General features: G+C 42.5%; 2 protein-coding genes across 3 annotated transcripts in view; one reads left to right on the top strand and one right to left on the bottom strand.

The window, feature by feature from the left end:
* The window catches only part of FXR1 (FMR1 autosomal homolog 1), a 32,473-nt gene extending 26,605 nt beyond the window's left edge, over positions 1-5,868 (top strand). Inside the window, exons 14-17 of one of the 2 annotated variants that reach the window (XM_054282433.1) lie at positions 519-719; positions 1,468-1,548; positions 3,897-3,988; positions 4,849-5,868. In XM_054282433.1, the coding sequence (XP_054138408.1) occupies positions 519-719; positions 1,468-1,548; positions 3,897-3,988; positions 4,849-5,019 (545 nt within the window). In that variant the 3' untranslated portion in view covers positions 5,020-5,868. The remainder of the gene's footprint in view (positions 1-518; positions 720-1,467; positions 1,549-3,896; positions 3,989-4,848) is intronic. The other variant, XM_054282434.1, reaches the window with a different exon arrangement.
* A 1,216-nt stretch (positions 5,869-7,084) lies between these two features.
* Positions 7,085-10,991, bottom strand: DNAJC19 (DnaJ heat shock protein family (Hsp40) member C19). The gene is made up of 6 exons (XM_054282687.1): positions 10,930-10,991; positions 10,522-10,573; positions 10,183-10,256; positions 9,778-9,857; positions 9,022-9,092; positions 7,085-7,789 (listed from the first exon to the last, which is right to left on the bottom strand). Exons 1-6 carry the CDS (start codon positions 10,930-10,932, stop codon positions 7,719-7,721), a joined length of 351 nt encoding a protein of 116 aa, XP_054138662.1. The 5' UTR covers positions 10,933-10,991; the 3' UTR covers positions 7,085-7,718.
* Positions 10,992-15,448: the final 4,457 nt, after the last annotated feature.

The following is a 15,448-nucleotide window of genomic DNA, read 5'->3' as shown; positions in this document are numbered from 1 at the left end:
TCCTTCCTTTACTGCTCACACATAATAATGTCATTAGCAAACTTGGTAAATCTTTGGCATGTTGCCTATTGCTGCCTTCTGAGGTAAGCTCACGTTTAGATACAGAATGAAAGAAGAAATCATTGATTGGAAGTTAGGTTTTATCAGAATCTGTGCTAATGCAACACTGTAAGTGTCAGAAGTACCACACAACCACAAAGTGTAAGGTGTGTTTTATACACTTAGTAGTTTTGTTTTATACACTTAGTAGTTTTGAGTGAAAGGTCTCTAAATGTCACCTTGGAAATCTTTGTGGTTAAATAGTGCAAGGGCAGATTGGGCTGTTGTGGTGCCCCAAACTGTTACTGCTGGGTTAGAGTCAGAGGATCCAGTTGGAGATCAAATACTTCAGCTCCGTGTGTTACACCTTGCCTTAAGATTGCTTTGTAGTTTGAAACTTTCAGCCACAGCTGTAAGTCAGCCTGGAAATGGTTACACATCTCTACAGTATCTTAGGTGGACACTTTCTGTTTGTTTAGTGCTTAAGGACCCGGACAGCAACCCCTACAGCCTGCTGGATAACACGGAGTCAGACCAGACCGTGGACACGGACGCCAGCGAGTCCCACCACAGCAGCAACCGCCGCAGGAGGTCCCGCCGGCGAAGGACTGATGAAGATGCTGTTCTTATGGATGGGATGACAGAGTCTGATACAGCTTCTGTTAATGAGAATGGTTTAGGTATGTAAATGGTTGGATGGTAGTCCCAGAGCAAGCTAAGAAATAAATGTGTTGTCCCTGTAAGTGTAGTGAAGCCCTTGTTTGTTTTTGTAAGTGACAAGTCGATGTTCTGTTCAAGGTTGCTGTCTGATTAAAGAAAGACTCCCTCCGTGGCAGTGCCATGGAATCTTCTGTTTACTGAGCTCCTCTAGCCTTTTCATGTGCCTTTTTTTGTAAAAATTGTCTGATGGAGACGCCAAAGACTTGACTTGTTGTTTCCCATTGCACTGCTGCTTTGATAGAAACAGTACTGTCAGATCAACGTTCTGTTTTGTCCTTGGTAACCTCAGTCTTGGTGTGGGAAAGCTCCTTAAGTAGCTGTTAATTTGTTCCTACCCAGCTTCTACTTAAGAACTTTCCTTCAGTAAATTCTCTCGATACTCACTGGGATGAAAATACAATTGTTGCTTAATGTAGAAAAAAAAAAATCTGGGTTATGTTGCTAAAATTTGACGTATGGTTACTTAATAAATGAAATCTGAGGTCATTAAGCACGTGCCTAAATGTTTTAATGAACCAAGAACAAAAAGTATAATCTAGCTTTTGTGTTACTGTGTATGCTTTCAGTATAAAATTTTCTTTTAGCTTTTCTGTCTTACTTAGTCTCTGTCTTTAACAGAAGCCATTTTAATTGCCCCATGCTGAAACTGCTGAAGAATTTATTTATTTGATGATCAGAAATAGTTCATTATAAACTTTGCAATTGCAGATGATAGTGACAAAAAACCCCAGCGACGCAATCGTAGCCGCAGGCGTCGCTTCAGGGGTCAGGCAGAAGATAGACAGCCAGGTAATTCGAGTGGAGCTGTGGGTAATCTCAGGTCAAAAGCATGAGAGAATGTTGTGTCTGCTGTTTTACATAGAACTGCATAATATCAAAAGGTTACTCAATAACTAATAAGACTACTAGACAAAGATGAAAGACATTTCTTCTACTAGGAAAACTTCTAAAATCTGTCTAATGACACTAATTGATGTCTAACTTTTTGCTTGGACATACAAGTTATGCTTCTGATCCAGTTCTCACTGAAGTCAATGGCCAAAGGGCTGTTGAGTTCTGTGGTCCAGGATCGCGACAAACATGAAGGTTCATGGTCTGCACTCACTGCATCTGTGCGCTTGCACTGACTGGGACACAACCTTTTCAGCACTGGCTGAGCAGCAGTGTTGGAGGGGCAGGATGTGGGTCCTGGCAGAGCTCAGTGAGGGAACTCAGGTGGGCTTTGCCAGCCCCACACCTGCATCACACTGCTGCTCTCAGTCCTTGGCTGTTGGGAATAGTTTAAGTCATCTGCAAATTGAGGGTGGGAAGGAGGAGGAATTTAAGTGAAATTGCATGTTTCCAATTTTTTGTTGTTGTGGCTTGTTGCATTTCTTTTGTGTGTACTAACACTTGAAATGTTAAAGGTGAACTGGCTAATTATCAATACAATGCCCTGTTTAGAAAATGCTTGTACATACACGGCACAGGGTAGTAACAGAAGGTCTTCTAGATTGACAGGTTCAAAATTTCACCCATATTTGTCTTCCTTGTATCTGTGGTGCTCATGCAACATTTGATTAAGAAGAAAAAAGTTGTTCTATTGTGCTAAAATTTGGGGGAAGGAAAAAATCAAACACCCCACCCTCCTAAAAAACCTCAAACCCACACATTTCTTCTCAACATTCCAGTTTTCGTAGCAGTGATTTGTAAAGGGGCAGAAAAAGTGAAAAGGATTTCAGCTTTTACTTCCAAGAAGCTTAGCCAGCAATGTAAAGGAATGTTAGTCATTTCTAGAAAACCAAAGGAATTATTTTAAATCTTAAGTATTCTAAGAACATAACAAAATTTACAATTATCTTTGGTAAAATACTGTAATAATTTAAAGTCTTCATAAATACCTAGTAAGTGTGAGTGAAATTAAGACAGAAGGAAGTTTTCCCTTCTTTCCCCCTCCGCCCCCCAATGCCAGCTACTGTATTTCAGTCACTTAGCTGTGTCATTTAACTTACATTACAGTATGTTATGGTGCCTTATTCATAGAGGAATATTAAGAATGCACTATGTGCATGAAACATGCTTCCTGTTTACTAATATTAGAGGCATTGGGTTCCAAGCCTCATTTTAAAGAAAAGGTACTTCTGCAGTACCTTTGGCCTTCACAGTTGAGGAAGGACCCAATTTTAAGTCCAGTTACTGTAACAGAAAATTCATCTGTTGTAGTTCCCAGTCTGATTTGGATTTCATGCACAGTCATTCCTAAGTCCAGGAAAATAGCTCACCTAAATAGCTGATACATTAAATACAAATGACTGTGCAGTTCAGTAGGTAATGCTTGCCAACCCTAATGTGCTATAGCTCATCAGAGATACAAGTGTATATTTAAAGTTGCAGTACTCTGCATTCTAAGGGTAGAACAGAGTCTTGATGTGGTGACAGGAGGGCAGGATGAGACAAAGCCAGGCTACAGAACACATGTTGAGGTGGTGAGGAGAGATCAGTCCCACTCACTGGGACTCTCTGTCCCCTGTGAGTGCAGCTGTACTGGCACAGACACAGCTGTGCTGCCCCTGGGCTGGGCTGACACTGCCTGTGTCCACAAACCCCACAGCAGCCACACCTGAGCCAGGGCACAGAGCTGGTGGCACTATTAGTACCTCAAGGAGGGCAAGTTCCCTCCTCAGTCACTTTGTGATGCACCAAAGATCTGATGCCACATCATCCTTAGTGATTCCAGGCTCTGACCCACCCCAGTTCTGGGCACTGTTTTAAGTGTCTTCATTTCATTTCATTAGTGAAATTTTTCACTACTCAGCTAATAAAACCCCAGTGACATACACACAGTCTGTAGTTCAAAGAGCTGCAGCCAAATCTCTTCAAACTTAGTACAGAAAGCCCTTCTCCAAAAAATTCTGCAATTGGACCAAAATTGGTTTTATTAAGAGTCCACCTTCAGATCATTGTTACCACCGATTTTAGTGAAAATTGTTTTTAACAGAAACAAATTGATCCTTGCTGTATGGCTGATAACCTGTAAGTGTGAAGGCCTTTTGTGAGATGTCTCCCAGTTAGAGCATAACTTGTGCAGAAAAGACATGAAGGTTCATGCTGAATTGACTGCTGATGTGAGCATCACTGTGATTTTTTTCCTTGAACAGTAACAGTAGCTGATTATATATCACGAGCTGAATCTCAAAGTAGACAGAGAAACCCTCCAAAGGAGACAGTAGCCAAAACCAAGAAAGAAACGGTAAGATTTTTTTAAAATGCATTTCCTCTTTTCTTCTCCCTTTCAGCAAAACAGTAAAGGCATGAAGGCTTCAGGTAGCTCACCCTCATTTGACTACAAGTGCATTTGATTTTAAGAACAAATCATTAAAAGCAGAAAGGGCCCAGAGGAAACTGAAATGACAATGGTTTGTTGTCTTTTTTTTGCAGATTTTAGGGACCAAATTAAGTCTGTACACATTTTTAAAATATTATATTTAGTAATGTTGCATTATGTAATAAAATGTGAAAATTGCCCATGGTAAGTCTTGAGAACTATTCCTTAAAACACTTTAGGGATAGAGGACACTATGTGGCATTTTTAGTGACTTGTATAAACTATTTTAGAAGGAATTAATTTTACAAATATTGTATGGTTTTGATCCTTTTTCCTAAAGGATCAGAATGGCATTACATTATCCTGAAAAGCAATCAGAACTTAATAAAACAGAATGTCTTTACTTCTGAAGTGCCAATGTATTGCCACACGTTATGTAAGAAAGATCCATTAGCAAAATGTCATCTTGCTACAGTAGACTTCAAAAGGGGTGTAAAGCTCAGCTTTTCAGTAAACTCCTTCATGGGCTTAGACAAATAGAAATAAATAAGCATTCTGGGTGTGCAGTGTTGGGGTTATGTTGGCATGTTTCCCTCAAAGTGGCAGATAGAGAAATACACCATAAACTATGAGGTAAGTGATGAGATGCTTTAAGTGACAGGATGCAGGCACAGACAGACAAGAGATTTTCCCTCTTGCAAAGCTGCTGCGTGATCCAGAGGGACACTGAGCTTTCACTCTGCATTGTTATGTTTTTAATACTCCCCTCTTCTTGTTTTTGCAAGGCAAAAGATGCGATTGACGAGAACAGCCCTTCTGAAAAGGCAGTGAATGGTCCTGCCACCACCTCTGGGGATGAGCCTTCTAAACTACAGCACAGCCCTGATGAAAAGAAAGTCATTGTTCAGGAGGATGGAAATAATCAGGAAGAAGCAGTGCTGAATGGTGTTTCATAAACTGAAGTTCCTAGTTTACAGTTCTTTTACATTACATTTAAAATAGTGCTTGTATAAGCTTGCCAAAGATAGAATATGGATCGCCAGTCTTGACACCGCACTTTCAGTTCCTCCATTTTGGAATACAGAAAGGGGAGGGATCCTGGAGAAATCATATGTTAAACATACTTTGACACCTACTGTGTTATAAATATATCATCAGATGTGCCTTGAGATAGTATATGTAACATTTAAATAAACAAAATTGCTGGCTATAGGAAATGTTATTTTGTTTTCAAAATACGGCAAAGATGTGAGGGGGATCCCTAACATAATACTCTTTATGAAAGCATTAGCTGCTTTTGTTACATTTTTAATAATATGCAACCACTTCTTCACCTGAGGAATACTAGAAAGAAATGCAGTCTAAAATATTTTGCACTGAAATGTAATTTCTCCATTAGTTTAGTCTGGAAACTGGTCTGTTTTAATACATGTTTTTTAAATGCTGTATGTAGAGGAAAAATCTGCAGACCACTGGAATGCATTTGTTAAATTCTCATAATCTGCAGGGATACTGGGTGACATTGGCAGTGACTGTTCTACATTGAGGCTTTGTTTGGTTTATTTATTAAACTGTACAGTATTTAAAAATCAAACATAGCTTTAGTTAACACTAAGCTGAATTAGTCATGTCCATTAAGACATAACCTGAACTACTGAAAAGATCAATTTCCAGAAAGTTTATTCTGTATAAACTACATATGTTAGTCCTTAGTAGAGTATTTTTATTTTTGTTTTTGGTTGTTTGATGTGCAATATGTTTTTTTTGTATGCTGGTAGTAAAAGAAAATAAACTTTGATCTTCCATCTGTTGACTGTTTTTATCAGAAATTTAAATTACTATTGACTTTAAGGTTTTCAAGCTGTTAACTAACAATAGAAACCTACTTGTGAGGCAGCTTGAACCTCGAACTCTTTTTCATAAGAGTTTCTAACATGCTGATCTTCCTTTTGTTAAGGCAGTGGTGTCAAACACCAATTAACAAGCCTAAAATCAGACTCCTTACCTTGGAGCATTGCATAACCTGACTAACATATATAGCTGTTAATGCAGATGTACTGTTTGATCAGTTGAAACATGCACACCCCCACATCTTTCAGGTACATGAGCCAGAGCAAGGAAGCACAAAACAGCTGTGGAAAAGCATCTGGGTAGCAAGGAGGTGTAAGAAGTGAGAGCAAAGGGCAGTGTTTAAGTTGTACTGACTCAATGAAAAAATTGTCTTGCCTGATTTTGTCAGAAGGACAAAACCAAGAGTTCTAAAGCAGCTGCTCTACCTGACAGAGCTACAGCCAAGCTGTCCCAAGCAGTGACCTGTGTGTGCACTTTGTCATAGGACTCCAGGGTTGGACACTCAGCAACAGCATTCCCTCTGGGCCACCAGACCCTGTTAAAAGCTGTAACTGAAGTGTGCACAAGTATCTCAGCTGATGGGGCAGGCACAGGAGTGGAGAAAATTTAAAAAACACAGTTATGCAATAAGTCAGTAGTGTTTGGCTGGGAAATACTTAAGTACAGGAACATTGTGCATATGGCTTGGCCTGTGCTGGCTCCAGAGATCCAGCTGTCCTTCACCCTGCTCTAAATTCTGTAGCAGAGCAAAATCACTGCCTTTCTGGGGAGGTTGTAATGTTAAGGATTACTGTGGTAATCCTTCCTGAACAGCCCAGAACTCATCCACAGCAATGCTGTGGCACAGCAGGCAGCACTCCCTAGTCCAGATTCTGGCAGTGGAAACTTTCAGCCCACTGTGTTTATGCCCAGGTGGGCATTAACTCCCAGAGCTGCTGTGCAGAGTTTTGCTGTAGTGGCAGAAGCACTGGGAAGATTCTTGGAGTATGACAGAGCTCCCTGGCCCCAGCTGAGATCCTCACAAGCTGCTGGGTGTGAAAAGCCCCAAGCACAAATCCAGCTCAGGTATCAGCAACTGATGTAAAGAGTTCCTGTTTCCTAATCATCATAAATTACAAACCTCCATGTGAGCTCTATTGTAGTGTACAATACTCTATAAAACTACAGGACTCCTATTACAAATATGGAATTTATTAAATGCTATTAAAACCTGTCAAAACTAAAAGCTACTAAAAAAATCTGGGGTGTTCCAGATCCATCAGTAACACTTAACCAACCTTGTTTTTCACAAGGCAAGGACAAGGGAGTACATTGTTTCCTGTACTTTATTTCTCAGGCAGAGACAACCACAGATCTCTCCCAGTTCCTCCTGTCCAATAAATGCTCTTGGTTTTTCCACCCCCTTCCCAAATAGGTTCAGTGTGCTAATTTTAGCAGATGGAAGAGCAGCAGCGTGAACTTTAAGCAGGGCCAGTTCAATACAAATTAGCTGACAGCACACGAGCCTACCTGTGCCTGGTAACACACACTGGCCACACCAAGTTACTGCTCTCAAGCACTGACAACATTTGAGTGGCAGATTTTGCTGTTTAATAAAGAACAGCTATGAAAAAAATCTTTAAACTTCGCTCCCCTCACATATTTCCAACAAAAAGTGACCAAGTGGGGAGTACCTCCCTGGATTTGTATTTCCAGCTTCATGTATATTAAGTCAAAGATTGACATTAGAACTTTTCTTAAGCCATTTATCAAAAATAATAATTTGCAGGGACAAACCCTCTGAATGAGTGATTTTCTTTCTCATTCATTTTTTAGCTTGGTCTTCTAGTAGATCCTTAGCTTCATTGATTTTGGCTGCTACATATGGAGATCCACCTAGAAGAAAAAGAACCTCAGATTAAAAAACCCCAACATTTGTCTCCTGTGTTGATAATAATGCCATAGGATACAGGAAGAAGGAGTGTGGTCTTTCTGCCAGTTGTAGAACAAGCTGGAGATGACTGAAGTTCAGTGTCACACCACTCACTCCTGTTAAGCTGCTTTTATTTTCCTGGAGTGTTTTTCCCCTCTGGTTTTATCAGTCATAAATGAATTGGTCACCACTGACTTGGCACAGCTGTGAGTACAGAGGCACAGAACAGATCTGCAGATAACCCAGCCCAGCCAAAGTGCTGCTGCACCAAGGGACCAGCAGTTCAGTTTTCAAACAAGGCAAAAAATTACTCAGGGAGTCTGAGACAGAACCCACAGTGAAATCCAACACTGTAAAGCCATGAGGGACAATGACTGTGTTGGTAGCATATATACCATTAATTGCACTATAATGTTTTACTTCAAGATTAATTTGATGTGTTTAGGTACAATACAAAATGCTATTTTTAGCTCCTGCATATGTTCAGTAAGGTTAATTTCTGAGGTAACTTTCACTTGATAATACCTATGAAAGGCACATCCCCATGGATTTGTTTGGATTTCAGCCCATAGAAGTAAGGAATTCATCAGTTACTTTAAAGGAAGCCATTTTACATTTTAAGCACTGATTAAGAAGTTAAATGTCAAACACCAACACATGATTCTGACTCACTGAACAGAATTTAGAATAGGTATAGATGCCCTGAGTTACTAACTTTAAGCATAACTAAATTCTGAGCCTTCAGAGTGCCACTAACAGGAATATTTCATAATTTAATGTCTCCAGCAGCTGTGGAAGGCTCAGTATTTGCCATTTATGGAGAACTCCTGAGGCATTCCCATGAACTCAAATTTTCAAGTGGTATATAAAACACACAAGGGTACTCTTGAGTTTCAGCTAAACTTAAGGTGATTTTAAGTCTCATTTTAACAAACAATATTCTACTGTGGTATTCACAGTAGATAGAGCAGCTGACAAACTGACCTGCTGACCCTGTCTGCTTGGCTTTAGAACATCCACACACATGCTCTAGACTCATGTGGATTAATGCACCCTAAGATTTGTTTTCACTCAGTTTTCTGTGAGTTTTTTAGTAGCTGAGGTGGTTATGTATCACTGACTTCCTCCCTACACAATTCTATTCATCTGTGTTAAAAACATGTATTAACTCATCAAAGTGGCTTAATTTCCTTACCTTTATCTGGATGATTCAGAAGCATGATCCGTCTATGAGCCTCTCTAATTTTATTTCTGTTGGCTGTAGGGCTTTGAAAGAGAGAGAAAAACTGACTTAAGGGATCCTCATGAAATTCCCCAGATCATCAGAAGGTGTCTGAGAACAAGTGAGCACTCTGTCTTACCCGTAAATTCTCTAGCTAACATATATGTTTATCTTTTCTTACTACTGATCTGTAGTGTCTAAATCCTGGAGAGGCTTTCTAGGGCTTCTCCAAAACACTGTTTGCTCACAAAGACATGCTACAGCAATCTAATGGGGGGGGGGGTCATCCACACAGGTAAAAAGAAACAGAATTATGCTGTAACTTTTTTTTTTTTTTGAAAACTTCTTAAAGGCTGTAAGACAAAAAAAAATTGCTAGATTTATTAAGGTAAAAAAAACCTTCAGAACCCCCCAATAATCACAGTTCAAAGTTCTTATTTGATAAATTTGTGTATTTGGCCTTAAATGGTTTGTCAGAGATAGCCATAGTAAAATCTACAACGTTCCAGAAGTGATGAACTTATTCCAGATCCAAGAATTTGGATTTTTGTGCAGCACCTTCACACTGCATTCACCTGGAACTCCTCAGCGCTGACAGGAACCACAAGGCAACATCAGAATTATGATCCTCACACCATGTGAACCCCAAGGCTCACTGAAATGGCTTATTTGGACCATGTGTGGCTTTGGAATGCTGTTCACGTTTCACTTCTGATCAATTTCCTTTACCTCACTCCTAGTATTAAAGCTGCTTCTCGTTTAGTCATTTTGGGTTCAAATCCACCTCTGTAATAACCACCACTGAAGGCCTGAAAGAGAAAACTTATTAGTTTAAAACACACTAATTTCTAAGTATCAGTTAAAACAACTCATTATTGCTTTAGCAGCTGCTGAGCTTTCAGTGTGTAAAAATGGCAAAACTTCACTTGTCATAGGAAATTCAGTTGAAGTAGAGCATCACTATCTAAATTACTTAACCTTGCCCAAACAAGTTCTCTATTAGCCAGTCACCACATTAATTGCTGCACTTTTTTGTTGTTACTGACAAAACACAGGAGAAAACACGGCAATGCTATACACAGACAACAGCCTGTAGTTATTTCACCAAGTAAAGTTTTAAACAAAAGAACTTACACCCTTGGGTAGGTTGTGAAGGGCTTGCTTTACTTGTGGCTCCATGTGCTTCAAGGCTTTTACTGCATAGCGACCTTAAAGAGACCAGCATTGACTGAGGTTAAATATAGCTCCTTGAACAAACATTCACCAATTCAGTGCAACTGGGAACTTGTGGAGTAGAGTGTGGAAAAACATTTTTGGGACATGCAATAGTAAGAACTTTGATCTTTTGTTCCATTACAGCCATTAACACAGGCTCTCCCAAAGGAACAGCTATTAAACCACCCCGAGAGCAGCCCTGAGGCCCGGCTCGGTACCCCGGGCTGTGTACTCGGTGCCCGCCCGTGCCCCACACACCTGCGAATCCGGCTGCCGCTATGGCCAGGCCGACCGCCACCATCGTGCTGGCCTGCATGGGAACGAACACACACACACACACACACAGGGCGTTTGTTTACCGGAGGGCAGGGCAGCAGCCCCCGGCACAGCGGGGCGGACACGCCGCCGCCAGCCCAGCCCGGCACGGCCCGGCGGGCGGGACACGCCCAGCTGCGGGCACGGCGCCCTCAGGGACACGGCGAGGGCAGCGGGGCGAGACCCCCGAGCTGTGCGGGATGAGGGGATCCCGGCCCGGCGGGGCCGACAGCGGAGCCAGCGGGCTCTGTCGGGCCCTCGCTCCGCGGCCGAGCCGAGCCGAGCCGAGCCGAGCCGAGTCCGCGGGATCCCCGGGAGCCGCCGGGCCGGGCACGGGCAGCCCTCACTCACCATGTCCGCCCCGAGCGCGGCCCGGCACGGCCTGCACCGACCGCCCGCCGCAAACCGCGGCCACTGCCGTAAAGCGCGGGGCGGGAACGGCGCCGGGAACCGCCCCGGTAAGGGGAGGGGCCTGAGGGAACGGGGCGGGGACACGGTCTGAGGGGCGGGGACACAGTCTGAGGGGCGGGGACACGGCCTGAGGGGCGGGGACTGGGGCTGAGGGGCGGGGACATGGGCTGAGGGGCGGGGACACGGGCTGAGGGGCGGGGACACGGGCTGAGGGGAGGGGACAGGGCCTGAGGGGCGGGGACAGGGCCTGAGAGGCGGGGACAGGGACAGAGGATGGGGACAGGGACAGATAATGGGGACAGGATGAGGACAAGGCTGCTCAGAGCTCAGAGTCACAGCATTGTAAAAGTGACAGTACAGACCTTAATGTTAATGAAATCAAGCAATTTCGACCCTGATCCAGCGGCTTCTCGCACACCAGATTCTCTTTTTCGTGTTTTCTTGAACTAAAAGTAGTTTTTCAGTCCCTCCTGAGGTGAATGTTAGTGTCCAGTTCTGGGCTCCTCGGTACAAGAAAGACAAGGAGTTATTGGAGAGGGTCCAGTGGAGGCACAAAGGTGGTTTGGGGTCTGGCGCATCTCCTGTGAGGACAGACTGCAGGACTGGGCCCGGTTAGTCTGGAGGAGACTGACAGGGGATCTCATAAATTCATTAACTGTCTCCAAGAGGATGGTGCCAGGCTCTTTTTGGTGTTTCCCAGCAATGGCCATAAGCTTAAACACAAGGAGTTTCACCTTAACATGAGGTAAAGCTGGCACACACTGCGGGTGGCAGAGCGCTGGCGCAGGCTGCCCTGGGAGGTCATGGGCACCCTCTCACCTGGACGCGTTCCCATAGCACCTGCTCCAGGTGACCCTGCCTTGCTAAGGGCGTTGGACTGGATCATCTCCAGAGGCAATTCTATGATTCTCCCCTTTTCCGCATTTTTTACACCGGGGATGACCACCCCATGTCCCCGTTCCTCCCTGCTGCACTGCCCGCGGTGCCCGGCCTGGCCTGCATGGCTCCTTATGGGCGGGCACAGGGCTGGGATTGCTGAGGATTGCTGCGGAACGAGCGGCGATCACAGGCATGGCACTGGTGTTTGAATGTTATTAATAACAGTGTCATCTGTAAATAGCACGATGTCACACGCGGCACAGCAGTCGAGTGTCCATGTGTCTGTCCCTGGCTCTGGTTTGAAGGTTTTGGGAACTGAGTAACTCAGCAGGGAGACCATGCCAACCTCTAGCCCCTGACCCTTACTGAAAGCTTTTCTGCCGTCCCCTGTGCTTATAGAACTTGTCACTGACCTCGGGGACTGCCAGAGGATCCAGTGGCCAAAGTCAGCTGCCTTTTGACTGCTTAAGGTGTAGGATTCACAAGCCCTCACACAAGCAGTTTGGTGTCACAGCTGACCATTGGCTAAGAAACTTGTAATTTTGCTGGCTCTTGCTCTGGAAGGCAGAATTTTCCTTCCTTGGTGTTTATTTTTCTGTGAGTAATGAGTTCACTTTGAATGTGTCCTAATTTTACTTTGCACTTGAATTGTTTTTCTCACTAAAACTTCAAGTGCCTGATTTTATATCTCCTAAGGTAATGTTTGCAGATGCCTCCTACCTCTTTCCTTCCCAGTCATTCTAGTAACACTGCAAGGAAATAACCTGCTTTAAAACGGATGGAAGAAAGGTTTTGGTCAAGGTACTTGTCCTGTTGTACAAGTGTTTCCTGAGGTGGAAGTAAAAGGAAACTTTTATATTTGAAAACTGATTTGAATCCATTCATGGCAGAGCACTAGGGCCCTGGCAGCCTGTAAGACATGTTCAAATATGGAAAGAGGAACCAGCAAGTAGATAACAACTAGATGATTTACTGGGGAAAAAAGTTCCTTCCATTAAAGTAAAGGTGTACAGGTCTAATATATAGAAGAGGATTTGGTTTTAAGATGGTTTCTTCTTTGTCCCTTTTCTAACAAAAAAGGCCATTCAAAAAACCCAAACTCACCAGAATGAAAAAAGAGGGTAATGACTTTACTAGGGTATGGTTAGGATTTAATTTTTCATATCATCTGAACAAATAAGGTTTTTTCATGAGGTTTAATTCTTCCATCTTGAAAGAACTGTCTAGATCCAAATCTTGATGACCTTCAGGAGAAAATTATCTGAAAGGGAATTTTATTTTATTTCCTTTCTCTCTTTTCCCAGTCTCTGCTTAGAGGACCTGGTAGCTCTACTGGTAAAGGGGCTTTTGCAAATTTATACGTAGATGTTCTTTCTGTAGTGAAATTTCTCAATTTTAGAGGGAAAGAACGTAATGAAATGTGCAAACCGGGCTGGGAATGGGGTTGATAATGTACCTTGTTCTTCTCCTGTAAAAGCCCTTTAAAAAAATCCAGAAAGGGAGATCTTGGGATATTCAGCAAGCCTGTGCTTGCTTAAGAGATTTCATCTTTATTAAAGAAGAAAGGAAAATTAGTGGGAAGAGCTGGCAAGAGTGGAGGTGGGATGGAGGAATTTGCATTATTGGTACATGTAATACACCAGCAACTGGACAAGACTGAGCCTAGGGGTGGAATAATTTGAGATTTATTATTAGGTGAAACAATACAAGGTATCAAGATGAAATGCCATAATTCCTTTAAAGCATGCTGTATATATTTTTACACTTAGACAACTGAAGCTTTGTTTCTTCCCTCAGTTGTGCCTCCCTCTCAGAGCTAAAGGAGAACTAGATGTGTCCCAGCTTGGACATCATGGAGAGTGAAATCAAAGTTCTGTTTGCTTTGCCTGGTGAGTTCATTTTACAGCCCTTTATTCCTCTGCATCTTCTATTGCTCAGCCTTGTGGTGGGGTGGGGAAGGTCATTCCCAGGGGAAAATTAATAAGTTCTAATGGGCTCAAGTGAAGCAGGTGCACTACAGTTCTTATCCACTCTGAAGAATGTCTGTATTTGAAATCAGGAGGGAGGCAGAATTATTCAGTGTTTGAGAAATACACTCTCAGTTGGAGTATACAGCCTTTTATTTTGCCTGTGTTCCTAAACTGTTCCCTTTCTATTAGCCAGAGAAACCCTGAAGCTTTTGCAGTTTCTTCTGTTGAGTGTTTTACTGTACTGCTTTCTTCAGGTTTTCACTCTGGGGCTAAAATGCCTCATGATAGAAGATTGTTATTGGAAGCTTTATCTTATAGGATGATCCAAAGCAGCTGGTACATGATATATAGAGAAACTTTACTGATTCACAGAGTCTTTCTGCAGAAATCTGGCTGTACTTCTTCTTAGCTGTGTCTTCCACAAACTGAACAGAAGGTGAAATAGATATCTGTGCTCTCAGAAGGTTTGTGGTGTAGCTGTCAAATGCCTTCAAGGCTGTTAAACATTTGTTTAAGTCAAAATCCCAGTTCTGTGTTGGCAAATGCACAACTGGCCAAAGCTTACACAGCTTGTTCCTCTATGTGCAGTGACTGGACTACCAAGCTGTTAAAGGCTTGCAGAACTTCTACTTGGGGCACCAAGACACAGGATTTTTAAGACATTTTTATCATCTTTTTTAAAAATATTTTAAGATAGTTATAATAAAAATTTAATTTAGATAGAATATCTCGGGGATTTCTTTTTCCCTGTGAAATTTGTTCCTGTTTTTTCTCCCTACTCCACCTTTGGCTATGCCAGTCTGCCATTTATAATTTTCATATCTCTTTTCTTTTTCTTTTCATTCATCCCTTTTAAATTCTGCTCTCTTTTTGTGTGCCCAGCATCTGTACCAGAGTACAATGCCACACTCTCTCACCTGTGGCTAAATGACCTTGGTATATACAGCATCACTCTGTCATTACACTGGTAATCATAACTATTAGAGCAGAGTGTGGATGACACTAATTATAAAGTGAGATTCTCTCAGTTGTTAAGAATGGTTGTGGATTTTCTAATCAAACAAAGCAAGCTTTCAGTGTACCTTGACAGCAGGTGTGAAGTATGTGTGACTGGCAGGTAACATATCCATGTTCATGGTACTCAAACAAGAACTGACTCAAGAGAATCTGACTTACAGGGGGCATTATTTGACTCCCTGGCTGAGCTAAAAAACAGGTAAGATTGCTGAAAAGTGGTGGAGGGGCAAGGTTTGTCATTGTGACTAAATCAGTCACAAAACTCCCTGAAGCTGAGCTGAGGAATACAGAATCTAGGTGTGAATATGCTTTCTTGCAAGAACTTTCAAAGTCAAATTTGATACTTATCTTTTTTACCTGTATTGTTCTGGGTTTTGCTTCTTATTGAGGGCTCAGTGAGGACCATGAGAGAGCTTGAGATTAACAGGGAATCTTTCTAATGACTACAACACTGAAATTGTGCATAACAAGTGGTCTGGAAAATTGCAGTTCCTGCTGGAGTGACACTGAGCTGGCACAGGGCACTGATATGCAGCCCCTCTAGTTTCAGTGGCTTTTACCAGGGACCTGTTTGTGAAACAAAAAAGCCACAA

This window comes from Melozone crissalis, unplaced genomic scaffold (genome assembly GCF_028551555.1).
Source record: "Melozone crissalis strain CALT ecotype California unplaced genomic scaffold, PUWL_Pcris_2 ptg000034l_1, whole genome shotgun sequence".
In the NCBI taxonomy this organism is placed as follows: Eukaryota; Metazoa; Chordata; class Aves; order Passeriformes; family Passerellidae; genus Melozone; species Melozone crissalis.
Note: the sequence above shows the minus strand (reverse complement) of the source record. Positions and strands in the feature narration are given on the sequence as shown.

Coding starts and splice junctions, on each gene's coding strand:
- DNAJC19 (XM_054282687.1), bottom strand. Junction 10,257..10,521: donor AGCGGCAGCCGGATTCGCAG/GTGTGTGGGGCA, acceptor GGTCTCTTTAAG/GTCGCTATGCAGTAAAAGCC. Junction 9,858..10,182: donor TTCACAACCTACCCAAGGGT/GTAAGTTCTTTT, acceptor TTTCTCTTTCAG/GCCTTCAGTGGTGGTTATTA.